This window comes from Mus pahari, chromosome 18, assembly GCF_900095145.1.
Source record: "Mus pahari chromosome 18, PAHARI_EIJ_v1.1, whole genome shotgun sequence".
Lineage (NCBI taxonomy): Eukaryota > Metazoa > Chordata > Mammalia > Rodentia > Muridae > Mus > Mus pahari.
The window spans coordinates 14,101,062-14,127,500 of record NC_034607.1 but is presented as its reverse complement, the minus strand read 5'-3'; the positions used below and the strand labels follow the sequence as shown (position 1 = coordinate 14,127,500).

The following is a 26,439-nucleotide window of genomic DNA, read 5'->3' as shown; positions in this document are numbered from 1 at the left end:
CAGACACTCCAGAAGAGGGAGTCTGATCTTGTTAAGGATGGTTGTGAGCCACCATGTGGTTGCTGGGATTTGAACTCCAGACCTTTGGAAGAGCAGTCGGGTGCTCTTACCCACTGAGCCATCTCACCAGCCCCTGTAAATTTTTTTAAACACAAAATAAATGTTATATTGTCCAAACAAAACACATCTATGAATTTTTATTGTTAGTTCAGGGCCGCATATACTCCAGGCTGGCCTCTAACTCATTATGTAGCCAAGGAGAACCTTGACTCTTTCTCCCCAACACTCCTGCTTCTGCCTCCGGAGCCGTGTGATTGCAGGTATATACCACTATGCCTGGTGTATGTGGGGCTGGCGAGGCGAGTGCTCTGCTCTGTAAACTTTGCTACATCTCCCACACCAATGAATCCATTTCCAAAGATGTTTCGTATGTGCATGGGCGTTATGCCTGCATGTATGTAGGTGGACCACATGTGTCCCTGATGCCTACAGAGACCAGAAGACAGATGCCCTGTAAGAGGTTGTGGCAGATGGTTGTGAGCTGGCACATGGGTGCTGAGACGCAAACCCAGGTTCTCTCCACGAGCAGCCGATGCTCTTGATCCCTGAGCCATCTCTCCAACGAATGGTTCCAGTTTTGATTCTGTAGCAGCAATGGCTTTGGCTCCCGAACCTGCCGTCGTCGTCGTCCGGCACGGTGTGGACCCTAATCTCCCACTCCTTTCCTGTGGTGACAGGAATCAGTGTGAACAAAGTCACCCTAAGAAGGCAGTGGCACGACCCAGCACACCAGGAGAAAGAGCAGCACCTTGGATCAAGGCTGAGGACGGGGTAGATAGAGCCCAGATTCCTCCCGTGGTGGGTGAGGCGTAGACCTGACTCACAGTGCAGGACTCCGAATTCTTGGGAAGCCGGGTGGGATGAAACCACAGGGCTGTGGATTTCAGATCGGGGCTGCTTAGACACCCCCTGCCCCATCCCAGCCCTGCTCTATCTGTGCCCCTTGAGCCCTTCCCGAACCTACTGTTATCAGACCCAGTCTGCCTCTTACGCCAATGCACTTCCCGTGTAAGTACCTGTGGAGCAGATTAGTGGGGAAGAAACTCTCTTGGGGAATGGGGGTGAGGAGCCATCTTAGCTCCTATTTTCAGAGACTTGGTGACTAAACCTACATTCTATATGTTGGTACATGTATGCTCATACTATATTACAAATCTCCAGGTATTCCTCACATCCTCTTGGACTGTGACTCATAGTAAATAGTGCAGTGGACATTGTTCCCCAGCACAGAAACAAAGCAGATGAAATCAATTTTCCATCGTCTTGTCCCATAAAATGGTACTTATATACGGCTCAGCTTATATATAATGCAAACAAAACTGGTTGGTGGGTTTTAGTTTTTGTTGATTGTGTGTGTGTGTGTGTGTGTCTTGAGAAAGGGTCTCACTGTGTAGTTCTGTAGTCCTGGCTGGCCTGGAACTCACAGACGCTGGTGTGCCTCCACCTCCTGAGTGCTGAGATTACAGGCATATTCCACCACACAGAGCTCAAATGCAAGTTCTGTGTGACGATACTAAAACTGGGTGTGGTGGCTCCAGCCCTTTGGAGTGCATGTTCAAAGTCTTCCTCAGCTACATAGTGAATTCAGTGCCAGCCTGTGATCATCGAGACATTGATACTGGATACTTAACTTTGTGTTTTGTTTGTTGGCTGTACAGGCAAGTGTGGCAGCCACAGGATAGCCTTGACTGTCATTCCTCAGAGTCTGTCCTAGACAGGGTTTCTCTGTGTAGCCCTGGCTGTCCTGGCACTCACTCTGTAGACCAGGCTGGCCTCAAACTCAGAGATTTGCCTACTTTTGCATCCAGAATGCTGGAACTAAAGGTGTACCTGGCCAGTTTGCTTTTTTATTTTCTCTCTCTCTCTCTCTCTCTCTCTCTCTCTCTCTCTCTCTCTCTCTCTCTCTCTCTCTCTCTCTCTCTCTCTCTCTCTCTCTCTCTTTCGAGACAGGGTTTCTCTGTGTAGCCCTGGCTGTCCTGGCACTCACTCTGTAGACCAGACTGGCCTCGAACTCAGAAATCTGCCTGCCTCTGCCTCCCAAGTGCTGGGATTAAAGGCGTGTGCCACAACTACCCAGCTGCCAGTTTGCTTTTATTTAACAATTTTTTATTTTACTTTGTGCCTGTGTGGGAACATATACACTACAGTGTGTGTGTATACAGAGGACAGCTTTTGAGAGCTGGGTCTTTTCTTCCGCCATGTTGGTCTCAGGTTGAACTCAGTAATCAGGCTTGGCAGTACCTTTCCCTACTGAGTCATGTCACTAGCCCAGTCTTAGATTGTTATGACAAGGTCTCTCACTCAAATGGAGACTGCCACGTAGAGGTACCCTGAGTGACCGGGGGCCCCAACTGTCTGTTTCCTCCTAGCACTGAAATAGATGCAAGTATGTGCCACCAAAGCTGCCTTTTTCTTTTTTTTTACATGAGTTCTGGGATTTGAACTCAGATCTTTAAGTTTTTGGCTCAATCCTTGTGTATGCGTGTACACACACACACACATGTTACTTATTATATTACTAAGGCTAGCCCTTGGACCCATGGTTACTCTTCTATCTTCCTGGGTGTTGCAAGAATGAGCCACACAATCTAGCTAGCTTATTGTTGCTAGCTAGTACAACAGAACGAACCAATCGCTTTCTCCTCACAACACTTAAAGGAAACCCATTTCATTAAACACGCCAGGATGTTGGTGACTTGCCACATGTAGCCCCATTACCTAGCCACAGGTCACTGCTGTGGCTTCTTCTACTCGTTGCCCCTTTAAATCTGGACTCAGAACCTGAGGGATAGGCACCATCTCAGGGTGTCTACTGCTGCAAAGAAACACCATGACCAAAAGGCAAGTTGGGGAGGAAAGGGTTTATTCAGCTTACACTTCCACGTTGCTGTTCATCACCAAAGGAAGTCAGGATAAGAAACAACCTGGAGGCAGGAGCTGATGCAGAGGCCATGGAGGGGTGCTGCTTACTGGAATGCTCATGGCTTGCTCAGCCTGCTTTCTTATAGAACCCAGGACTACCAGCTCAGGGATGGCACCACCCACAATAGCCTGGGCCCTCCCCCACTGAGCACTAATTGAGGAAATGCCCCACAGCTGAATCTCATGGAGGCATTTCCTCAATGGAGGCTCCTTCCTCTCTGTTGACTAGCTGTGTCAAGTTGATGTCAAACCACCGAACCAGCCAGTACAGGTACCAACACCAGAGAATGGACCAGGTCACTTGTTTGTCTGTGTGAAGATGTCAGATCACCTGGAACTGGAGTTAAAGACAGCTGTGATCTACCATGTGCTTGCTGGGAATTGAACCCAGGACCTCTGGAAGAGCAGCCAGTGCTCTTAAGCGCTGAGCCATCTCTTCAGCTCCCAATGTTTGTATAATTTTCTTTTTGACTGGCTTTGCTATGTAGTCCTGGCTGGCTTGGCACTCACTATGTAGGTCAGGTTGGCTTTGAACTCCAGGCAATCCCCCTGCCTCAACCTCAGGAACAGCTAGCATTAACTGTGTGCATCACACTGTCCGGCTAGATTTAAATAGTTTCAGTAACAGTAAGTCCAAGATATTTTCTCTAGCTTGGAGCAAAGACTCAGTCTCTCAGACCCTTAACCTGGGCTTTGTAACACCCACGTTTACATATATATATATATCAGGGGTTAGGGATAGACCTGTAATGTCGATTACTCTCTTGCTTAAATTTTCTATCCCACTGTACTTTCAGGCCTTTGCTTTACCCTCGAGACCACCCCCTCTCTTCTAGCACAGCCGGCAGCTGGAAATCTTCACTTATCTCTCACTCTCCGCCCTGCCCCCATCACGGATGGGAGGATGTCTCTGTGTCTCCTCCAGATGCGTGTCTGCCAAAGATACCTCTCCACCCCCAGTGTAGAGGATGATGAACGATGTGACCTCGCAGCCAGACTTGTGGGAAAAGTGTTGATCCTTTGAAAAGAGAGGGAAAGAAAGGCAAGAGTGCGCGGGCAGAGCCGCTGGGCTAGCGGAGTCGGAAAGACTCAGGAAGTGGTGGGAGAAGCGCTCCAATCTATCCCTGCCCTCCTTCGCTGGCATTAGGAAGTCTTCTTCCTTATTTACTTCCAACCCCAGTCCATTCAGGGGTTCCCTCTTCGGCCCTCCGGTCCTCTCCCAGGCTTCCTTCCTCTATAATAGTTTCAACACTCCACTACTCTCCAACCCAGGGGGGCGGAACTGGCTCGGCTCCACTGTTCCTTTAAGGAGTTGGCTCCTCCGCCCCCCCCCCCACGGCATCGCGGTCTGACGCGGGGATGACAGCAGCGAGTTCGGTATGTCTATGCAAATAAGTGTCCCCTTCGGGCCAATGGGGAGCGGAGGTGCCGGAAGCGCGGACCAATGGGGCGGGGGCGCTGGGGCTCGCCATATAAGGAGCGGCCTCGCCATAAAAGGAAACATTGTATCTCTTTATATGGGGGGGGGAAGGGTTGGGGGATACCTCCGCAGCCAGCGCGTGGTCCCGGCCCCCTCCACCCGCGGTCTCGGCCGCGGCCAGCAGCCCCTGCCCCGCGGGGGACGCTGACGGCCGCAGGGCGCGCCTCCCCGGCACACGGACAGGGGGCGCTGCGCGCGGCCTGGGGCAACCCCGGCCCTAGGGGCAGGAAAGTGAGGGCCCAGGTCGGCCCGGGCGTGCAGGGGCCCCGGGCTCGCGGCGGCGGCCAGAGCGGCTTTAGCAACAGCGCGAGTGCCGGGTGGAACCGGGAAGCCGATGGCGGCAGCGGCCCCGATTCCTCGCTGACTCGCCCGTCCGCCCTCCTGCACCGAGCGCCATGTTACCGAGCCAAGCTGGAGCCGCGGCGGCTCTGGGCCGGGGCTCGGCCCTGGGGGGCAGCCTGAACCGGACCCCGACGGGGCGGCCGGGCGGCGGCGGCGGCGGCGGTGGGACTCGCGGGGCGAACGGGGGCCGGGTCCCCGGGAACGGCGCGGGGCTCGGCCAGAGTCGTCTGGAGCGGGAGGCTGCAGCGGCAGCGGCGCCCACCGCCGGGGCCCTGTACAGCGGCAGCGAGGGCGACTCTGAGTCCGGCGAGGAGGAGGAGCTGGGCGCCGAGCGGCGCGGCCTCAAGCGGAGTCTGAGCGAGATGGAGCTCGGCGTGGTGGTCGGTGGGCCCGAGGCGGCGGCGGCGGCGGCCGCCGGGGGCTACGGGCAGGTGAGCGGCGCGGTGAGCGGGGCCAAGCCGGGAAAGAAGACCCGGGGCCGCGTGAAGATCAAGATGGAGTTCATCGACAACAAGCTGCGGCGCTACACGACCTTCAGCAAGAGGAAGACGGGCATCATGAAGAAGGTACCGGAGCCGGAGGTTGGCGCGCCCCGGGGGGAACCGGAGGGTGGGTGCGCTCTAAGGTAGCCCGGGAGCGAGACAGAGACGAGGCGGAGGTGAGAGGCGGGCTAGTCCGCAGGAGGTGTGTGGGAGGGGATGGTTGTACCCTGGCCGGGCGAAAGGGGAGGGGCCGCCGGGGAAATATGGGGAGAGGGGAGATGCTGCGAACGTCCGGGATCCGGGGCGAAGGCGCCCAGGTGGGAGTGACCAGCGCGCGGGAGACAGAGGGTCCTGGAGGAGTGCAGGATAACCAGACGCGGGGATCCGCAGATCCACTGTGTCCTGGTGTGCGCGAAGGGCGGTGGGAAAGGGAGCAGAAGGTTTGGAGATGAGGAGGCAGGAGTTGGAATGACAGCTGCAGCGAGAGAGCTCGAGTGGGAGGAAAGGTGGGCATCGCTAGAAGTTGTGCGGGCTTTGAAGGACAGGCAGGGTTAGGGACCAGGTGAGGAAGCTAGGCGGGAGAACTGCTGCTGCCTTGAGGAACAGTGAGCTGGGACCAAGTCCCGCCCTGCCCATGTGTCTTCCGTTGCTTTCTGTGGAAATCTCATGCTGCCCCGGGGCTGGCTGCAGAATCGCCGGCCTTTGGGACAGGTAGGGTTTCCAGCTCTAGAGCAAATCAGTGCATGGAATGTTGGGGAAAGTCAGGAGGATTTGTAGAGGTGTCTTTTGCCAGATGATATCCTATCAAAAGTGGCAAGGATGGGAGTCGTCTTGGAGTCTAGGGCATACTGTAAGGAATGGAAGCAGAGGGGCTGGGAAACCACCTCCACCCTGGGTGGGAACCAGTGTTGTTATCTGGTAGGAGCTGCAACTGCTTCCGAGGCGGATTCAGTATTTTAGCTGGGCTCTCCTAGCAGAATATCGATTGCAGATGTAGGTATTATCTCCTATCAGTCACCACTTGGTCATCATGGAGAAGGTTTTGGGGAAAGGTAGAAAGTACCTTTCCTCCTCCTGTCCCAAGGCGAAAGAAAAGGGCGGTATGGTATTACAGGGCAAAAGAAGTTAGGCTACGGCAACAGGTTAGAGCCTGTGCAGTTTTCTGGCAGGGAACATGGGCAGTTTGGCAGTTAGGTGGCTGTTACCACAAATGTGATGTGAGTTCTAGTGTGGTAGGGACCTCACTGTCCCTATGACACCAAACAGTGTTAGTTAGGGCATAGCTAATTGTGGCTTTTCGTGTCCACCTTGAGGTTATATACTCAATCCCGGTTGGAAGCTGTTCCTGTTTGCTTGGGGTACCTGTAGGCAATGGGACTGCTTCTTAAAGGACGACATAAGTAGTTTCTCTGCTTCCAGCTCACCTTGAGCTATCTAGATAGGGGACCCTACTACCGTCCCTAGAGAGATAGATGAAGGTCACCCTCGGAGTCACCATATAATTTTTCCCCAGGGAAGTAGAGAGGAAAATTGTTGCTGACCTGCCCATCTCCCTCCCAACTCCCCAGGCCTATGAGCTGTCCACGCTGACAGGGACACAGGTGCTGTTGCTGGTGGCCAGTGAGACAGGCCATGTGTATACCTTTGCCACCCGCAAACTGCAGCCCATGATCACCAGTGAGACCGGCAAGGCTCTGATTCAGACCTGCCTCAACTCGCCAGACTCCCCACCCCGCTCAGACCCCACCACAGACCAGAGAATGAGTGCCACTGGCTTTGAAGAACCAGATCTCACCTACCAGGTGTCGGAGTCTGACAGCAGTGGGGAAACCAAGGTGGGTTTTTGGGGGTCACCTACGTGGGGGGGGTAGAGAAAATCCCTGTTCTTTCTTGGGCTTGCACAGGTACATAGATGGTCTTAGTGATGAAGAGTGGGGCCAGGTTAGTGTTCTTTATCCTAGGAGACAGGTGTCCATCCTCCATTCCTGACAGGAGGCCGTCCCCCTAGATAAGCGGGCGGCCTCCGTGCCCATATAAGGCCGGTTCGGGCTCCACGCCGGCCTCCCGCCCCGCAGCCCGCCTGCCTGGCAAGGCTTTTGCATTCCTCCCGCCAGCTGTCTCCCCGCTGGGGGCGGGGGTGTAGTTTGGCCCTGCCCTCCTGGCAGGCTGGGAATAGGAAGGGAGCTCTCTGGGTCCGGGGTCCTGAGAACCCACGACTGTTGCCAAGCGGGCAGTCAGATTGGACAAGGGACTGCCTTAGTAGTGAACCTTATACCGGGTGTTTAGGATACCCAGGCCTGGCTGTTTAGGAACAGCATTGGCTTGCTACTAAGGATGCCAGCTCTACGCCTCCCCCTTCTTATTCCCCGTAAGGAGAGAGGGGCCGGTCTTCCTGCTTGCTGTTTGTGGAGCTCCGCCTTTAGAGTGCTTAACAACTAGCCAATGGGAAGAAGCAGCACTGTTTGCCTTAGCAACGCCTTTACCAATCAAAGGTCTTGGGGACAGTTGCTTAGCAAACATCCCGGTCTGACCCACCCCTGCTTTTTGAATCCTCTGCCTGAAGTCAGGATCTAGGCCTGGTGGCTTGGTTCTCAAGTCCTGGCTTCTTCCTCACTACCCTTGAGAACACAGGCCCTCTTCGGAGAGTCAGTTCTCCAGGTTCCCCTTTCGTTAGTTACCTGTTACCTGCAGTCATTTCCAGGCATGCATAGGCCTCATTTCTATGCACATGGGTAAGTCCCTTGGTTGTTGGTCTTTGGCTAAAGTGTTTCCCTGTCAAACCTTCATGAGCCCTCTCGAACTTGATGCTCTCTGGCAGTCTCAATCCCGGCTTTAGCGCCCGGCAGTTCCGAGCTGTAAGAATCCTTTTAAAGAGAACATAAGCCCAACACTCCATTTGTTGAAGAGGAAATGAAGGGGAATAAAAGAGCTAGAGACAGTCTGGGTGAGATCTGTGCAGTTCACTGGGGCAAAGAATGGGCTGGAGGTTTCTTTCTGAGAGCTGCAAATGTCTATTTTTTAATCTTGCTTTTAGCCAGATGCTATTCCCTAAGTGGTTTTAAGAATGCTAGCCTGTTTAATCGTCTTAACAACCTCTGAGTTAAGTAGTTGTACTTTTTGTTTGTTTTGTAGCATTTATTTATTATTTTGAGCAGTCTCTCTGTAGGCCTGGCTATCCTGGAACTTACTATGTAGACCAGCCTGACTTGCAGTTCACTGAGATGCCCCTGCCTCTGACTTCGGAGTGCGGGATTACAGGCATGTGCCGTCACACCTGCCTTTATGTTTTTCGTTTGTAAACTTTGAGACAGGGTCTTACTTACTATATAGTATAGACTAAGCTAGCCTTGAGCTCATGGCAATCCTTCTGCCTCAGCCTCCCAAGTGCTTGGATTCCAGACCTTGCCACTATGCCCAGAACAGCTTCATGTCTTGCATGGTGCAGTTAGAACTGGGGTTTTAACTGAAATACGGGTTTGAACTTGAATTCTCAGTTCACACAAAGCTACCGCAGGGGTAAGGCCCCCGGTAGAAGCTCACTGCTCCATCTTTTCTCTGGGTATAGGACACACTGAAGCCAGCATTCACAGTCACCAACCTGCCGGGCACCACCTCCACAGTCCAGACAGCACCCAGCACCTCTACCACCATGCAAGTCAGCAGTGGCCCCTCCTTCCCCATCACCAACTACCTGGCACCAGCGTCTGCTAGTGTCAGCCCCAGCGCTGTCAGCAGTGCCAACGGGACTGTGCTCAAGAGTACAGGCAGCGGCCCTGTCTCCTCTGGGGGCCTTATGCAGCTGCCTACCAGCTTCACCCTCATGCCTGGTGAGTCACGAGGGGCAGGGAGAGGTTTGTTCTCTCTGGGACAAATTGAGGGTGTTGAGTGATTTTAGGACTAGTACCAGGAGGGCCTCTTTCTTTGACAAGGAGGTTAAACATGGGTTACAGCCAAAGAGAATCGTCTCGTCTCCCTTTGGAAGACAATCTCTGCCCAGTGAGATCCCTGTTGGTGGCGTTTTAAGTTTCATCTCCACACTGGTGGTGTCTGACCAGCTCGCCCTTGCACTTCCACGGCTGTGGGGATGGCTCTCCCCCTCATCTGTTGTGACTGGGGGGCAGATTATGGCCCTGATAGATTAGGCTAGCTCCTGGTCCACTGAAGATGGAGCAGAGCTTGGGACAGGAGGAAGAGGGGTCACTTCATTCAGAGCATGTAGAACTTCTTCAGGTCCCAGAGGAGAGCGATAGGAACCGGGAGCCGGTGCATGGGGCCCTGGGAATATAGTACTCCAGCATGTTTGAAGGTGGCAGCTGCATAGGCTGGAACCCAAGCGAAACACTGTGTCTTATAGGTGGGGCAGTGGCCCAGCAGGTCCCTGTGCAGGCCATTCACGTGCACCAGGCCCCACAGCAAGCGTCTCCCTCTCGTGACAGCAGCACAGACCTCACGCAGACCTCCTCCAGCGGAACAGGTATAACTCTTTGCCACTCTCCTCCCCAGCCCCCAATGCCCTGCCTGCCTTCTCACAGGCAGCCTAGAAGTAGGGACTTAGCGGCATGTCTCTGCCGTGCCCAGGACCCCAGGGAATTCACTAAGTAGAACCTGGGGCTTTTCCTCTTACCCTTAGAGGAGGCCCAGGTAAGCACGCTGAGGTTTGAGCCCTGCTCTGCAGTGGGGAATCAAGGAAAAGATAAGGAACCACTGAAAAATTATCTGCTCAGTAACCATAACCAGGGAGCACCGAGAGCAGTTCTCACCAGATGAGACATTCTAGGTCTCGCTGTAGGTCTCCGGTTCCTCTCAGCTGCTGCTGGTCTTTTCAAGAATTAGAGTGAACTCTCACATGTAAGTTACTGTCATTCCAGCCTTATTTACTTCACATTAGCTGAATCCCTTCTGGTCTAGGGACCGGAGTGCCTGAGAATTGGGGGGGGACAAGCAAGAGCCTCGAGTGAGTCTGCCCCTTAGTAAGTTCCTACGGTAACATCTGAGACGTGCTTGTCTCCAGGGTGAGCCTGTTAGGTGTAAGTTTAGGAAGAGTGAGGAGGCTGTATATGCGCAATGGGGTTTCCTAAGAAGCCGCCTTGACTTTCCTGGGAAGAGGTCATGGTGGGGATCATAGGGTCTGGGAGCAGAGACTTTGATGGACGCACAATCCCACAGTAGAACAGTGGGCTGTTGAGCTCTGAGGAAAAAGTTAGGCCTTACTGTTGTTGACAAGAAGCAAAGAAACAAGCTTTTGAAAACCTCGGGCCATAGAACCATGGTACAAAGACCCTGAAGGTTGGAGCCTGGGGCAGGATGAGAGGTAGCAGGAGGCATCAGCTCCCTGACGTGTGTCTGTGTTTTCCAGTGACGTTGCCCGCCACCATCATGACGTCGTCTGTACCCACAACTGTGGGTGGCCACATGATGTACCCTAGTCCCCATGCAGTGATGTATGCCCCCACCTCAGGCCTGGCTGACGGCAGCCTCACCGTGCTCAATGCTTTCTCTCAGGCACCACCCGCCATGCAGGTGTCCCACAGCCAGGTCCAGGAGCCAGGTGAGGGGAGGGCAGGGCTGAAGCAAGAAGGACCGTTTATCTCTCCCTTCCGCAGGCTCCAGCACCGACACGCACCCTCACCCCACCCCCTCTCCCAATGCCCACACGTACTCCTGCACAAGTGCACAGATCTCACACTCAGTGGACACTCTCGCGCATGTAAACCCTCACACCACAGGCACCCTCATGCTGTGCGTGAGACGGACGCTATGGGGCACACACCCTTGGGCACGTGTCTGAGGCTTCCCAGACACTTGTGAATTATCATGCTCCTCCAGTATCTAGGGCTCCTCTTGAGCGAGTGAGTGAGTATCTCCCGTGCTTTCCGATGCAGGTGGTGTCCCTCAGGTGTTCCTGACAGCACCGTCTGGGACCGTGCAGATCCCTGTTTCCGCAGTTCAGCTTCACCAGGTAAGGCGGACTCCGACCTGGCCCACTCAGCCAGTCTCCCCTGGGCCAGGGCCCGGCTGTTTCTGCTTACACTGTGCTGGAACAGCAGGCCAGCAGGAGGCGCCCGAGCCGAGCCTGCTGGTCGGTGTCTCCCTCCTATCCTCACACGCCTCCCTCCTTACAGATGGCTGTGATAGGGCAGCAAGCTGGGAGCAGCAGCAACCTCACCGAGCTACAGGTGGTGAACCTGGACGCCACCCACAGCACCAAGAGTGAATGATCCGCCCGCCACCCTGGACACACGCCCGAGGGACGGCACCACTTATTTATTGTTGCCTTTTCACGGTTTCTTACACACAAATGGACTGGCCGAAGGAGGGAGGCGGGGAGAAGGAGCCGGCAGCCACAGGACTATGCCCTCTCACTCCAGCCAAAGAAACGGGCCTGCCTGCCCTCCCCCTGCCCTCCCGCTGCCCTCCTTCCTGCTCTGCCTGTCATGCTGTTGATGGTAGAGCTCTCCTCCCTCCTCAGACCCCCTGCCAGCCTGGCTCAACGTTTGCTAGGAGTGTTAGCTGACCCGATGGGACTGTGCCCACCTTCCCACTCGCAGGCCTTCTGTGGGACTGGGCACAGTGTTCCCCTCTGAGGAAGCATCTGGGGCCCTCTCTCCAGCCTCTTTGGCAACCTCTGGTTAGCTCTGTGTCTGCCACGGTCCGGTCCGGGTCAGAAGAGCCCGGCCCCTGCCCCTCAGGGAGCCAGCTGGGAGAGATGGGGGCTTCTGCCCTCAGCCGACGCCCTCTGCCCCTTTCGGCTCCTGAGGCAGCTGGGCCTGTGCACCGGGCAGGTTACTGGGGCCGCCTGCCCTGCCTTGCCTCTGTTCCCGTGGACCTCCAGGGCTCGTGGGTTGGAGGGACCACTGTCCGCAGTCTCTTCCTCCCCTTGGGCTTCCCCTTTCTCCCGGCTGCTTTACTTAAGAGTTGATTTTGAACTTTTTATTTGAGGAGATGACGTGAAAACAAATCTATAAATATATATTTTTAAAATATTTAACTTTTTTTTAATGGCGTTTTTCTCATCCCCATCCCTGCCCAAACTCCTCTTTCCTGGGGAAGCTCTTGGGCTCCCTAGAGCTGTCTGGGCCCCTGGGGACAGCCACCCCATGAGCTCAGGGTCCACCAGTGTGTGTGTGTAGGGGGGGGGGGGAGATTCTGGGACTGCTCCACATCCTGGGTTCTTTCCAGGAGAAAGCTGGGGGGAGGGGCCCTTGGGCCATGCCACAGAAGGGGGATGGGAGGGTGACCCGAAGTTCTAGTCCGCTTTTGCCCTCTAGGGTTGTTGCTAGGGAGAGGCAAGACGGAGACCAAATGTGGGGGTGGGGTGGGAGGGGGTGCGGTAGAGGAGGTTGATTTCCTTTGTGCCACAGTATGATCATTGCAGCCTTGTGCTCTCTCAGGCTTGCAGCTACCTGGGGCCCAAGGTGCAGTGAGCAGGATGGGGTTCGGGAGGTAGGGAGACACAGGAATGGGGGTCAGAGGTAGGAGCAGCTCTTGGGCTGAGTGCAGCAATGGAGGGGCCAGATGTGGGCAGCTCTCCCAGGGAGTGAGCAGCTACTGTAACTTTTTTAAATTAAGACAAGCCTTGAAGAAAATGACTTTATTTTTCTAAGTGTAACCTCAGTATTTATGTAATTTGTACAGGGCCATGCCCCATCCCTTAAAATCCCCTTGGGGACCTTGAGGGTGGGCTAGCATAGGGGAGGGTGTTTTACCCTGTGTCAGAGCCAGCCTAAAGCACCTGTATCCATTAAAGGAGCTTTTTCGGGAAGGCAGGTGGGGTAGGGTGTCACTAACCCCTTGCTACTGCCTTCAGTAGGAACAAGCCCACTTCTGTGGTTAGGAGAAGGGGTAAGGGAAGGTTTTATGCACAGCCTACGTATCATGGGGATGATCTGCTGACGGTTGAGAGCCCCCTCCACCTCTAATCCCCATTGCTGTCTTCCCCAGCTGGGAATCCACCTTCCCGGCCTTTCTCCTGGAAATAGCTGGGGCATTTGGGTGGCTTTCAAGACTGGGGCATGGTAAACCAGGGGCCAGAGTTGGGGAGCTTGGGACTCAGGTCTGTAACTGCCCAGCCCCCTTCTCTGCTCTTGTTTCACGCCTCTGCCGCCCACCCTCCCCCAGCCCCGGAGGCGGCGGAGATTCCTCCTCACAAAAGATAGAGCCTGGGCAAGTGAATCAGGCAAAGTGCTTACCACGACGCGACGCGACGCGTGCTGTGTGACTGTGGCCTTGGGAGAACCTGTGTGTCAGGCAGGACTGAGGTGGCATTTCTATGTGCAGCAACCCTTGGTGTATCCCTTCCTGAGTGGGTCTAGGGGTGTGTGCGCGCGCGCGCCTGTGTCTGAGTGAATACCTGTGTGAATGTGGAGTGCGTGTGGGTATATATCCGTGGTTTCTACTTCTGGGATGTTGACCCAGGAATAGTGGACATGGTCACATCCTCTGTACAGAGCTTTCTTTTGTATTAAAAAAAAATACTCTTTCAATAAATGTATCATTTTTGTGCACAAGACTGGGGGTCTTTGGCTTGTCTTTGGGATCTTTTTAGCGTCGGGAGGGAGGAGTGAACACAATCCCTTAAAGTCTGTCCCAGGCTGCTGTGTTCAGTCCTACACGATTGAAGAGATCTGGCCTAGGACTTTTCTCTATGCGCGGTTTTGCCAGCAGCTCAGGGAAGGTCAGGGGTTTTACTTAAAAGTCAAAGTGGCCCAATGATCTAAAATACCGCAGGGTTTGGGCAGCGCTGGGAAACACCACCATCACACACACACACACACACACACACACACACACGTTACAGGGTGATGGGAGTATGGGTTAACTAATGCGGGGATGGGTGCTGTGGTGGGTGGAGAGGAAGGTGGGCCCGGGGGGGAGCGCAGGATGCTTTACACCGGGCTACCTGGGAAGGACACTGGTTGCGGACTCCCTCGGCTAATACGCATGCTCCACTCACGCGCCGCTTTGCCAGGCTCGCCGTGGGCCACCGTAGGACCCGTAGGCGCCCGGGCCGTGCGTGCGCCCGGCGTGTGACCCGGAAAGGAGCTGTGGAGAAGGCGGGCCCAGTTGCGGGACCCGCTGCTGGGTGACAGCGAGGGTCCAGCCGGGCGGGCGGTGAGAGGTGAGAAGAGAGCCATCCCTTCTTTCCCAACCCCTTCCAAGTCCCTCATCCCTTCCTCCCGGACTGGAGGGAGAAGTCGGGGAAGCAGGTCCCGTCAGCTCGCGACCGCGCCCCGCCATGCTCACCCCGCGCCCCCTCCCCCCAGGCCATTCCCCGCTTGGTGTTGGGCCGGCTCCTCCGCCTTCTCTCTGGAGTCTAGCTCGGACGCGATCGTGCTGCTTCTCTTCTCAGTCCCGGCAGTCAGGCGTCACCTTCACGCCCCTATTTACAGCTTCTGGTTTAGGCCCTCCCTATGCCATCCCCGCCCCCCAGGCCTAGAGGATGGTTTGGCTTGGCCCCATGTTTGTCAACAGCTATAAGAGCATCACTGGTTATCGCCTAACCTGCCTTCTGCACAGAAGTTCACATCTCATTTGACTCTTCCTTTCTTTCTTCTGCTTGTCTCCTGCCCATGCACCCTGACATGACTCCGGCCCTATCTTTCCGATAACCGGTTCTTTTATCTTTTATCTAGGTACACCTTCTATTTTACTCTCTCCATTGCCCTGTTTCAAAAATCACACATACCTTTCCCTGATCGTTTTATTTTCATTAATATTCTGCTTTAAAAGCCTTTCTTATCTGATGCCTGCAACCTACTGTCCCCATCTAAGAATAGATTATGTTGTAATACATTTTTTTTTTACTGAGCAGTTCTGTGCTGACGAACATTCAGTTTTGTTTCTGTTTTAAAGATTCATTTATTTTATTTATATGAGTAACTGTCTTCAGACACACCAGAAGAAGGCATCAGATCCCATTACAGATGGTTGTGAGCCACCATGTGGTTGCTGGCAATTGAACTCGGGACCTCTAGAATAGCAATCAGTGCTCTTAACTGCTGAGCCATCTCTCCAGCCCTTAAAGACAATCTTACTGTGTAGTTTGGGCTTAGCCAGGAACTTTCTGTGTGTAGCCCAGCCTCACTTCGGAATTTGTGATTCTTTTGCCTCAGTCTCCTGAATATCAAGATTATAGGCACTCTAGGCTTAAATTCATAGCCTTTAAAAAAGAGATTTATGGAACTGGGAATGTAGCTCAGTGGGTGGAGTGTTTGCCTAACACCCAGGAAGCCCTGGGTTCAATCCCCAGCACCTATAGAATGCTGAAAACCATGTCTAACTCGACTTCCAGGAGATCTGATGCCTTCTCTGGCCTCCAAGGGCACCAGGCAAGCAGGTGCTGCACAGACAAATGCACAAACAAAATTCATACATACAGATTTATTTATTTATTGGCTTTTTTCGAGACCGGGTTTCTCTGTGTAGCCCTGGCTGACCTAGAACTCACTCTGTGGACCAGGCTGGCCTCAAACTCAGAAATCCACCTGCCTCTGCCTCCTGAGTGCTGGGATTAAAGGCGTGTGCCACTACCGCCCGGCCATATATTTTATTTTTAAATAAATTAAAAAATACTTATTCTATGTGCATGAGCGTTTCGCCTGTATGTATGTGCAGTGTGCAGAAGAGGGTATCGGACTCTTGGGATTGGAGTTAGAGATGGTCTTGGGCTGCCATGTGGGTGCTGGGTGCTAACCCTCGGTCATTTTGTAGAGCAGCAAATGCTCATCACCCCTGATCATCTCTTTTTTTTTTTGTTTGTTTGTTTGTTTTTTCGAGACAGGGTTTCTCTGTGTAGCCCTGGCTGTCCTGGAACTCACTTTGTAGACCAGACTGGCCTCGAACTCAGAAATCCACCTGCCTCTGCCTCCAGAGTGCTGGGATTAAAGGCATGCACCACCACGCCCGGCTCCTGATCATCTCTTTAGTGCCCACCTCCCCTGCAGTGACATTTTTGAGAATTCTGGAATTTGGGTTTCTTTTGAAAAACAGAACTATATTATGAGAATGTGCTTTTGTTGAAATCCCAGGTGTGGGGCTGCAGGGCTGCTTTGGACGTCTGTGGCAGCTGACTGTGATTTGCCTCGCGCTCTAGCAGAGGCCTGGCTCTGCCAGCATCAGACAGTTTCTGTGATTGTGTGCAGGTTACATGAGTGCTAGGCTCCCGAAAGGTGCGTGAAGTGGTTGTTGGCCATTAAGGAGGTTGGTTGCAGTTTGTTAGTAGCCCAAGGTCAAAAAAGAAACAAAAGGAAAGAAACTAGACTCAGGAATCTCTTTCCTGATTATCCTTGGTTATCTCCTATCTAGTTAGTGTTCGCGGGTGAGATGAGGGGGGCCTCCAGATAAAGGGTAGGAAACCACAAAGTAGCAAAGACCAGCTTACACACACACACACACACACACACAGTGCTAGGGATTGCACTCAGGGCCTCACACATCCTAGTCAGGTGCTTGGCTTTTGAGCTGGAGCCCAGCCCCCTTCCTTTCTTGAAATGCTTTCATCGCATCTCCTTGCTCCGTTCACACCGTTCTTCTCTTATATAATATATATGTTATATAAATATAATACTCGTTTACTCCGTCCTATTCTCTGATTTTATTGTGCTCTAAATTCCACCATGCAGCCCACCCATTACCGCCCACCTCACTTATGCCTCAAGATAGTACTGCACTCCATGTAGTCGGTTCGTCTTTCACATACTGCCTGTCTGTCTCCTTGTGTATCCCAGGAGATCAGGATGGTAGGGGAACGGCGAGCAGGGAACCTTATGGTACCCTTGGGGCCTCGGCTGCAGGCATACCCTGAAGAACTCCTTCGACAGAGGCCTGGACATGATGGCCATCCCGAATACCTGATCCGCTGGAGTGTCCTCAAGTGTAGCGAAGAGGGCAAAGTGAGCTCAGAGGAGGAGAAGACAGAGCATCTCCTCATGTGGCTATCAGCCCCAGAGGTCTATGCCAACTGCCCCATGCTACTGAGGGAGCGGCCACTACCTAAAGGCCCACAGCACGAACCCACTGGAGAGGTGGGAAGCTTCCCACGAGACCCTGGAGGAGTGGATGAGTTGGCAATGACAGAGATGGAGGCCGATGTCCGGGCGCTGGTGCGCAGGGCTGCCAGGCAGCTGGCGGAGGGTGGGACCTCGAGCCTGACGGCCGCCGTGCTTCACACCGTCCACGTGCTCAGTGCCTATGCCAGCATCGGGCCTCTCACCGGAGTCTTCAGGGAGACCGGCGCCCTGGATCTGCTCATGCACATGCTGTGCAATCCTGAGCCTCAGATCCGTCGGAGTGCAGGCAAGATGCTCCAGGCTCTGGCAGCCCATGATGCTGGTAAGAGGAGGCAGGGAGGGGAGCAGTGGAGAGAGTGGGGGCCACAAGGAGTAAGACAAGAGATAGCAGAGAGTTCCCAACTGTGACTAAGTAGCAACTCAAGGTAAAAGAAACATAGATGAACAGGTTATTCCTGGTACACACAGGACAAAAAGCTCAGGGTATATCTGCCACTTGCCCTGTATGGCAGACAATAAAACAGGCAAATTTACATCAGTTGAATTTTTGAGATGTATTTTTGGTTGTGAAATTAGTATGGGGAGAGTTATAGCCAACTTTAAAAACAAATTAAAATATCCACACACTGTTGCATGCCTTTAATCCTAGCACTTGGGAGCCAGAGCCAGGTAGATCTCTACGAGTTTAAAGCCAGCATGGTCTATATAGTGAGAACTTGTCTTGAGAAAGCAATCAAAACTGTTTGTCTATCTATCTAAATACATAAACATACATACACATACACACACACATACATACACACATATATATATATATGTATGTGTGTGTATATATATATGTATGTGTGTGTGTATATATATATATGTATGTGTGTATATATATATATATATATATATATATATACACACACACACATAGAATTTAGTAATTGTAAATTTTGTAGCCAGACTTTTGCTACGTTGTAGGTTCTTTTTTTCCCCCCACTTTTATCTACCCCCCTTTTACCCTCTATCACTGGATAAGAAAGAAGGATGAGTGCGGGGGGGGGAGGGAAGAGATCCTTAAATCTAATTTCTTTGAGCACAACTGCTAATAAACTGCAACTAACCCCCCAGAATGACCGACAATCACCTACCCCACCTATCAGGGGTCAAGCATTTATATACCCTCTGAAAAGTTCCCAGAATTCCAAACATCACTCAGGCACAGAAACCATTGGCATCAGCTTCTGCTAGAGCATGGGACAAATCACAGTCAGCTGCTGCGGAGCAGTCCCGTATCCCACACCTGAGATTAAAGCAAAAGCATTTAATATTTCTGTGATTTTTTTTTTTTTTTGGTTTTTCAAGGTATTTCTGTGATTTTTTTTTAAAGATTTATTTATTTATTATATGTAAGTACACTGTAGCTGTCTTCAGACACCCCAGAAGAGGGCATCAGATCACATTACGGATGGTTGTGAGCCACCATGTGGTTGCTGGGATTTGAACTCACGACCTTCAGAAGAGCAGTCGGTGCTCTTAACCGCTGAGCCATCTCTCCAGCCCCTATTTCTGTGATTTTTAAAGAAACCAAAATTCCAGAATTCTCCCTCCAAAGTTTAGTAGCATGCTGTTATGTTTCAGTTCTCTCTCTCTCTCTCTCTCTCTCTCTCTCTCTCTCTCTCTCTCTCTCTCTCTCTCTGAGTGTGTGTGTGTGTGTTTGTGCTAGGTTACATGTAAAGGCTATTTCTTGCTTTGGGTCTTGGCCCTAGAGAAGTGTAAAGCCCCCAGGGAAGAGAAGGCCTAGGATAGGCAGGGGACCATATTCTGCAAGGAGAGGAGATCTGGACCCGGTATGGCTTACAGGGAGCCGGGCTCACGTCCTTCTGTCACTGAGCCAGCATGACGGCATCGAGCAGCACATGGACTTTGACAGCCGCTACACTTTACTGGAGCTGTTTGCGGAGACCACGTCCACAGAGGAGCACTGCATGGCCTTGGAGGGCATCCACCTTCCCCAGGTACCCTGCCAGCTGTGGGCCCAGGGATGGCAGATGTTAGCACCACTTCTCCAGCTGTGATTCAGGACTGCGGGTTAGCACCTGAATAACTTGGAGAGCCAACCAAAGTAAAGGTTCATGACCCCTTCTCAGCCTCTCTGATTTGGAATTTCTAGTACCGCAACCCAAGAGTCGGATCTGGGCTGGTGGCTCAGCAGGTTTAAGCTCTTGTCATAGAAGCACACTAACCATAGTTTGGATCCTCAGAGGCCACACTAAACCTGGTGGTTTATTCTGCCTACAGTCCTAGCAGGCAAGAGAGAGTGGAGGGACCCTTCAGGCCAGGCAGGCAGCCAGATCAGCTACAATGGTAAGCTCTGTCTGTGTTGAGGGACAGAGGTTGTCTCGATATGTAAGGCGGAAAGAGATGAAGGAAGATACCTGCTACAGACCTCGGGCCACCATACCTGTGTGCCCACACGTGTGCATGTACCCTCAAACACAAGTACCACATATGTACACCACACACAAGGATACACAAAAGCAAACACAAGAATCGGTGGTTTAAGATAATTCCTTTATGGGCTACAGACAGAGAAATGGTTCAGCAATTAAGAGCAATGGCTGCTCTTGCAGAGGACCCAGGTTCAATTTACAGCACCCACATGGCAGCTAACAACCACATGTAACTCTAGTTCCAAGAGATCTAATTGCCCTTTCTAGCCTCCACAGGCCCCAGACACATGTGTGGTACATAGACAAACATACATACATACATACATACATACATACAGGTAAAACGCCCGTGCACATAATAAGATAATTCCTTTGTGTTTCTTAGAGGCAACTGAGAATTACAGGCCCAGGAACAAGGTCTTCACACTTGTTTGTAGAGGAAGATGCTGAGGGTGTGTGTGTGGGGGGGTTGAAAGCCAGGGGGAGGGGAGGTGAACTTAAACCAAGGGTTGTATCCTGCAGATCCCTGGGAAGCTGCTCTTCTCCCTGGTGAAGCGCTACCTCTGTGTCACCTCCCTGCTGGATCAACTGAATAACAGCCCAGAGTCAGGAGCTGGAGACCAGAGCTCCCCGTGTCTCACAAAGAAGAGCCGGGCACAGCGGGAGCTGGAGTTCAGTATGGCCATGGGCAACCTCATTTCAGAGCTGGTGCGGAGCGTGGGCTGGGCACGGAACCTCAGTGAGCAGGGCACGTTACCGCCCAGGCCATCCCGATCCATCTTCCAGCCGTGCATCTCAGGCCCTCCGCCACTGCTGCTGCCCACCATCGTCACTACACCCCGGAAGCAAGGGCGGGCCTTCCGAGGTCGTTCTGAATTTTCTAGCCGCAGTGGTTATGGTGAATATGTTCAGCAGACGGTGCAGCCCGGCATGCGGGTTCGCATCCTGGATGACTACGAGGAGGTCAGTGCCGGGGACGAGGGCGAGTTCCAGCAGAGCAACAATGGCGTGCCCCCTGTGCAGGTGGGCTCCAATAGTCTGTGGTGGTGGTGGCTGGGCAGCTAGGAGGTTCTGATAGGCCACCCAAGGAGAAAGCCTTCAGGCGTGGCCCTTCAGGCATGGCCCGCAGGTGTAACTCAGCTGATGGAAAGCTTGCCTAGTGTATATGGGGTCCTGGATTTGACCCCAGCACCACATAAAACTGGGCAGGCTGTCGAATGCTTGAAATCTCAGGATGGAGAGGAAGAGACAAGACTAAAGTTCAAGGTCATCTTTGGCTAAATAGCAAGCTTGAAGGTAGCTTTGGTGACATGAGACTCTGTTTCAACCACAGAAAGAAGGGAGGGCCAGGCATGGTGGCATTGCTTTAAGCCTGGCGCTTAAGAGGGACAAGCAGGCAGATCTCTGTAGTTTTGAGGGCAGCCCATTCTACATGGCAAGTCCCAGGACAGCCAGGGCTACCTAGAACCTATCTAAATGATGACAATGGGGATGATGATAGAAAGAGAAGCAAAGAAAACCCCCAATTGTAGAGTGGTTATAAAAAAAAGAATCAGTACAAGAGAGGGTTCAATTTTAACGGGCAGAGAAAATTTGGTGGGGTAGGCGGACTGTGAGGTCAAAGGAACTCGTATCCAGGAAGCAAACGTGCTCTACTGAGATACCGCCAAAGCTGTCAGCAGGGGAAGATGCTGAGGCCTGAGGCGTGTGCAGGCAGAGGCCATGAAGGTTGGGAAGCCTTGAGCTCTGTGGAGAGCTGTCTAGACCTAACCAGCTGAGGTCGGGCCCAGAGCTCAGAGAGCTGAGTCCTTTCTACCCTTCATTTCCTTCCAGGTCTTCTGGCAGTCGACTGGCCGCACCTACTGGGTACACTGGCATATGCTAGAGCTCCTGGGGCCAGAGGAAGCTCCTGGGGATTCAGCAACAGCAGCCGTGGAGAAGGGAGCAGGGGCAGCTGTACTGGGCACAGGTGAGCCTAGGAGAGGCTGTTTGGAGCGCTCGCTCGGAGCGCTGTCCAGCACTAAGCCGCCTCTGAGCAGAGAGGTTCAGACACTGACGGTTGCTATATCCTCAGTGTGTCCCTCCTGGGACTGGAAGCCCACACATGGCCTGTACCCACTGCCGTATCTCCAGCCCAAACCCCAGAAGAATGAGGAGCCAGGGTACCTGACCCAGGCAGAGTGGTGGGAGCTACTGTTCTTCATCAGGAAGTTGGACTTGGGTGAACAGCAGCCAATTTTCCAGAATCTGCATGAGAAACTGGATGAGGAGGTACCAGAAGCCTGAGAGCTCTGAGCTGAGGGATGTGCTGGGTTAGAGCTAGGCACGGCAGGGCGGGGTGGGGTGGGGTGGGGTGGGGGAGTCTGACTGTGGAATGTCACGGAGGAGGAGGAGGAGCAGCAGCTGCTGTTAAAGGTTGAAGCCTGTGGAGGTCCTGCTGGTAAAGAAGGCATGCTTTGCGGGTCTAGTATGCAGAGGATATGAGCAAATGCAGGAGTGGCTCTTCCATGGCTCTTCTAGGAACTTTGTGTCTATTTGTCCATGAGATGGAGCTTTTGTATTGGCAGGCCCTGGGAGAAAAGGCTCTGGGGGAGCTCTCTGTGCCCATAGAGACGGCTGAGAGTGTACTGCAGGTCCTCAGCAACCGCTTTGAGGGCGGCAACCTCTGCGACCTGCTCACCTCCCGCATCTACACCAAGTACGGGCTACTGCCCAAGGAACTGGGGAGCTTGCCAGCTTCACGGCGTCACTCCTGTACCCCAGAGCCAGAGGAAAGGTCAAAGTCAGCTGCCAGCGTCTCAGAGAAGGAAGAGGCCTGCAGAGCCAACGCTGCGCCCCCAAAGGCAGAGATGGAGCTTGCCAGTGCAAAGACAGGGCCCCCCAAAGCGCAGAGTGACTCCCAGCTGTTTAATCAGCTTCTGGTGACTGAGGGGATGACCCTGTCCCCCGAAACACAGGAGGCAGCTACTGGTAAGTTCGGTTCTGGGAGGGAAGGCAGGGACAATAGAACAAGCCTTGGATTGGCCCATTAGAAGTGGGTAGAGTGGAGGGGAAGCCCGGGAGGCAGAGCCCATGCTGGGGAAAAGCCTGCACGAGCCCTCACGTGTCTCTCCACGGACTTGACTGTGTCTGACTGACAGCCACCCGTTCTTCCGTCTCTTTGAAAGAGGAGAGTCCGTTTTGCAGGCATCTCCATCTCGAGGGTGTGACTAGATCCTTCCTGTACCGTAGGAACCATGAAGCTATAAATGCTGGACTACAATAGTGAATACCGTTGATACCGTGACTGGGCTTGACTTTTACAAACTTTGCAGCTTTTTAAACTTTTAAAAAACGTTGACAGCTGTTTTAGCGACTGCCTTTCCCTCACTGATTGCAGAAATGGCCAGAGCCTTGCGGGGTCCTGGTCCACGCAGCTCCCTGGATCAGCATGTGGCAGCGGTCTTGGACACTGTGCAGATCTCCAGCCTGGATACGAACCTGCAGCTGTCAGGGCTCTGTGCCCTCTCCCAGGCTGTGGAGGAGGTCACTGAGCGGGACCACCCCCTGGTCCGTCCCGACAGGTCCTTGAGGTTAGCAGTGCTGTAGAGGGAAGGGTTCGGGTTGAAGCTGAGCCATTAAGGACCATGGGGGAGGGAAGAGGAGTGAAATCCAGGCAAGGCTGGGGATGGAGGAAGCCCAGGGTGAGGACCAGTGGGCTCTGAGGGTTCAGAGGGTGGATGATACAGGGTTCTTTGAGCACTCCCAAAGACGCACATGCGTGCGCTCATTATGTCTGTCTCCCACCACAGAAATGATGAAGCCATTAGTTCAATATTATTAATATTATTATTATAGTTTTCAGAGAAAACTAAGAGTTTTGGTTACTTGCTGAGTTCTACAGAGCCAGAGCCAGGCTCCAAACCTAGGCCTTTAGCCCTAGTATTTTTTTTTTTAATTTTTTTTCAAGACAGATATGGTGGTGCATGCCTAGTCGTATCTTCAGGCGGGTTATGAGCTTGAAGCTAGATTGTCTAAATTTTTTCTCTCCTCTTTTTCTTCTGTCCCAACTTTCTTTGTATTTAAATTTTTTTTTAAATCTGATTTTCTTTATTACACAAGTGCACTTTTATTTTTAAAACAGCTCATGCCACGCAATGGTAGCGCATGCCTTTAATCCCAGCACTCGGGAGGCAGAGGCAGGCGGATTTCTGAGTTCGAGGCCAGCCTGGTCTACAGAGTGAGTTCCAGGCAGCCAGGGCTACACAGAGAAACCCTGTGTCGAAAAACCAAAAAAAAAAAAAAAACAACACCAGCTCATAATAAAATTACTGAATGAAAAGCCCTGCCGGGGTGTGGTGGCACATCATACCTGTCTATGATTACAGAGCTCCCAAGTCGGGAGCAAGTTTGAGGCCAGTCTGGCAAAAATTAGAGTGGGTCAGTAAGAGACGAGGGAAGAGGAGCGACAGGAGTTCGTCACTCAGAGTCTGTGGCTCGCTCAGACCCCTGCTCTGTGCTGTCTTAGGGCTGTGATCCTGCCGCAAAACTCAGGGGAAAGAAGGCTCTTTCTACTGCGACCGTATCAGCCGACCATCGACAGGTCTAACATGTGGCTGCTGTTTGGGGACTAGAGAGATGGCTCAGTGGCTAGGAGTACTTGCTGTTTGTCCAGCGAGCCTGAGTTCGATTCCCAGGACCCACATTAGGCAGCTCACCAACACCTATTACTCTACTTCCAGGAGACCTGGTGCTTCTTCCGGCCTCTACAGTCAGCCGCACATGTACATACCTCCAGACAGACACACGCATTATAGTATTTTTTTTTTTTTTTGCATTATAGTATTTTTAAAGGTGTAAATTACATCATTTTAAAACCCAGATTCATAAAATCATTAAACCTGTGCGTGTATTGCAGGTGGACATAGCGTGGGTCTTAGCTTCTGGGGCATTTCTGTGTGCCCACCCCTGTGTCTGTTAGAGCAATTTCTCGGTGTCAGTCTTCACAGAGCTGTTATTGTTTTTATTTTCATCGATGTGTACAACTGTGAGGTGGCAGCTGCCAAGTTCAAGTACACAGCTCTCCTGTCTCCATTTCCCCTCACCATGGCCAGCACAGTATTGCTTTTTTTTTTAAAGATTGATTTATTTCTTTTATTTATTTGAGTACACTGTAGCTGTCTTCAGACACACCAGCAGAGGGCATCAGCTCTCATTACAGATGGTTGTGAGCCACCATGTGGTTGCTGGGGATTGAACTCAGGACCTCTGGAAGAGCAGTCAATGCTCTTAACCACTGAGCCATCTCTCCAGCCAGCAATATTGCTTCTTAATGGATCAGATGGGCACTTTAATATATGTGTGCGCGCACGCGTGCATGCGTGCGTGCTAACATTGTGGCATGTTTGTGGAGAAAGGAGGACAACTCGAGCATGTTGGTTCTCTCCCTCTATCACGTGGCCCCTGGGGAGCAAATGCAGGACATCAGACTTGGCAGCAAGTGTCTTTACCCACAGAGCCTGTCTGTGTTAATACTTAGTTCTGATGACCGTAGGCATATTTGCATGTGTTTGTTGTGTTTCCATAAATATCTTACCTTTTTCCTACTTTTATCCAGCTGTTGCCTCTTTCTTATAGATTTAAAGACATCCGTACATTATTTTGGTATCTGTGTTTAAAACATTTTGTGTGCATATTTTAAAAAATCCTATTCACTTTATTTTTGTGATCACAAGAGACTAACTAGTGTAAAGAGTTAGAATGTAGATGTACAGGTGATGTCTTTAACTTGAGTACTCCGGGCAAAGCCAGGCATGTCTCTATGAGGTCAGGCTAGCCAAGACTACATAGGGAGACACTGTCCAAAAATAAGGAGGAAGAGCAGAAGGAAGGAAGGAAGAAAAAAGAAAGTTAGAAAGAACTAGATAATTATCTAAAAGTGCCTCTCTGCAGATAATCAGTGCTAACATTTTGGTGAACATTTCAACCTTGTTCCTAGCCACTGTCCCTGGTAGAGTAATTCACAACCAATCCTGGTGTGCAGCAGTGTGTGGCGAAGCCTGCTTCTGACCTTAGCACTTGGGAAGCAGAGGCAGGAGCAACACTATATCAAATAAAAATGGTGCGCTCTGGCTGCAGAAGCAGCTGCGCATTTGCTCCGTTTAATCCATACTTAGCTGCCATAGGTGCTGAGGCAGTAGATCAGAATGGAACTCTGGCTGGGAGCTCTTCCCCAGAGGGTCATGTCTGCTGTGTTCTTTCTGAGTAGATCCCAGCCACCTCCCCTGTGTCTATCCCTATGTGAAAGGTGTCAGTCCCTGCTCTTTCTCTCAAGACCCTCACTCACAGCCAGCACTCTTTTGTGAAGGGGAAGGTTATATTTTGAGATGGAGTCTCTCTCACACTGTAGTGCCTGACTGACCTTGACTTGTGACTCTCCTGTGCCGGTTACCGGCCTTGGCATCCATGTGGTGGGTAAACTGAGGCAGGCAGCCGTTGGGAGTCAGTGCTCAGTGCCACGGATGGGGATGGATCCAGATACCTACAGGGCTGCTGCCAGTGGCTGCCGGAGACTAGAGAAGCCACTCAGCAGACTTTCCTCTGAGGGGACAAAGCTTTATCTACTGGGGCTGGCGCTCCTGTGGCCAGTGGAAAGAACCCTTAACTCCATGGGGCTGGTGAGAAAGCAAAGGGAAGAAAGAAACTTCATACATTTACACACACACACA

At 52.4% G+C, this 26,439-nt stretch overlaps 2 protein-coding genes across 6 annotated transcripts in view; both read left to right on the top strand.

Annotated features, from left to right (window-relative positions):
* Positions 1 to 4,480: 4,480 nt before the first annotated feature.
* Positions 4,481 to 13,793, top strand: Srf (serum response factor). Of its 2 annotated transcripts, XM_021217726.2 has the most exons (7): positions 4,481 to 5,370; positions 6,855 to 7,121; positions 8,852 to 9,113; positions 9,641 to 9,760; positions 10,643 to 10,834; positions 11,169 to 11,245; positions 11,409 to 13,793. In XM_021217726.2, the coding sequence occupies exons 1-7, from the start codon at positions 4,858 to 4,860 to the stop codon at positions 11,502 to 11,504; spliced, it is 1,527 nt and encodes a 508-aa protein (XP_021073385.1). In that variant the 5' UTR covers positions 4,481 to 4,857; the 3' UTR covers positions 11,505 to 13,793. The 2 variants fall into 2 exon arrangements, with proteins under 2 accessions (XP_021073385.1, XP_029387307.1); XM_029531447.1 differs by lacking the exon at positions 10,643 to 10,834 and having other exon boundaries at positions 4,510 to 5,370; positions 11,409 to 12,408.
* Positions 13,794 to 14,319: 526 nt separating this feature from the next.
* Cul9 (cullin 9) overlaps positions 14,320 to 26,439 on the top strand; it is a 44,716-nt gene continuing 32,596 nt past the window's right edge. For 3 of the 4 annotated variants that reach the window (XM_029531348.1, XM_021218131.2, XM_029531349.1), the window contains exons 1-8: positions 14,320 to 14,404; positions 17,013 to 17,616; positions 19,143 to 19,297; positions 20,255 to 20,755; positions 21,566 to 21,701; positions 21,807 to 22,003; positions 22,300 to 22,702; positions 23,112 to 23,304. In XM_029531348.1, the coding sequence (XP_029387208.1) occupies positions 17,022 to 17,616; positions 19,143 to 19,297; positions 20,255 to 20,755; positions 21,566 to 21,701; positions 21,807 to 22,003; positions 22,300 to 22,702; positions 23,112 to 23,304 (2,180 nt within the window). In that variant the 5' untranslated portion in view covers positions 14,320 to 14,404; positions 17,013 to 17,021. The remainder of the gene's footprint in view (positions 14,405 to 17,012; positions 17,617 to 19,142; positions 19,298 to 20,254; positions 20,756 to 21,565; positions 21,702 to 21,806; positions 22,004 to 22,299; positions 22,703 to 23,111; positions 23,305 to 26,439) is intronic. The other variant, XM_029531347.1, reaches the window with a different exon arrangement.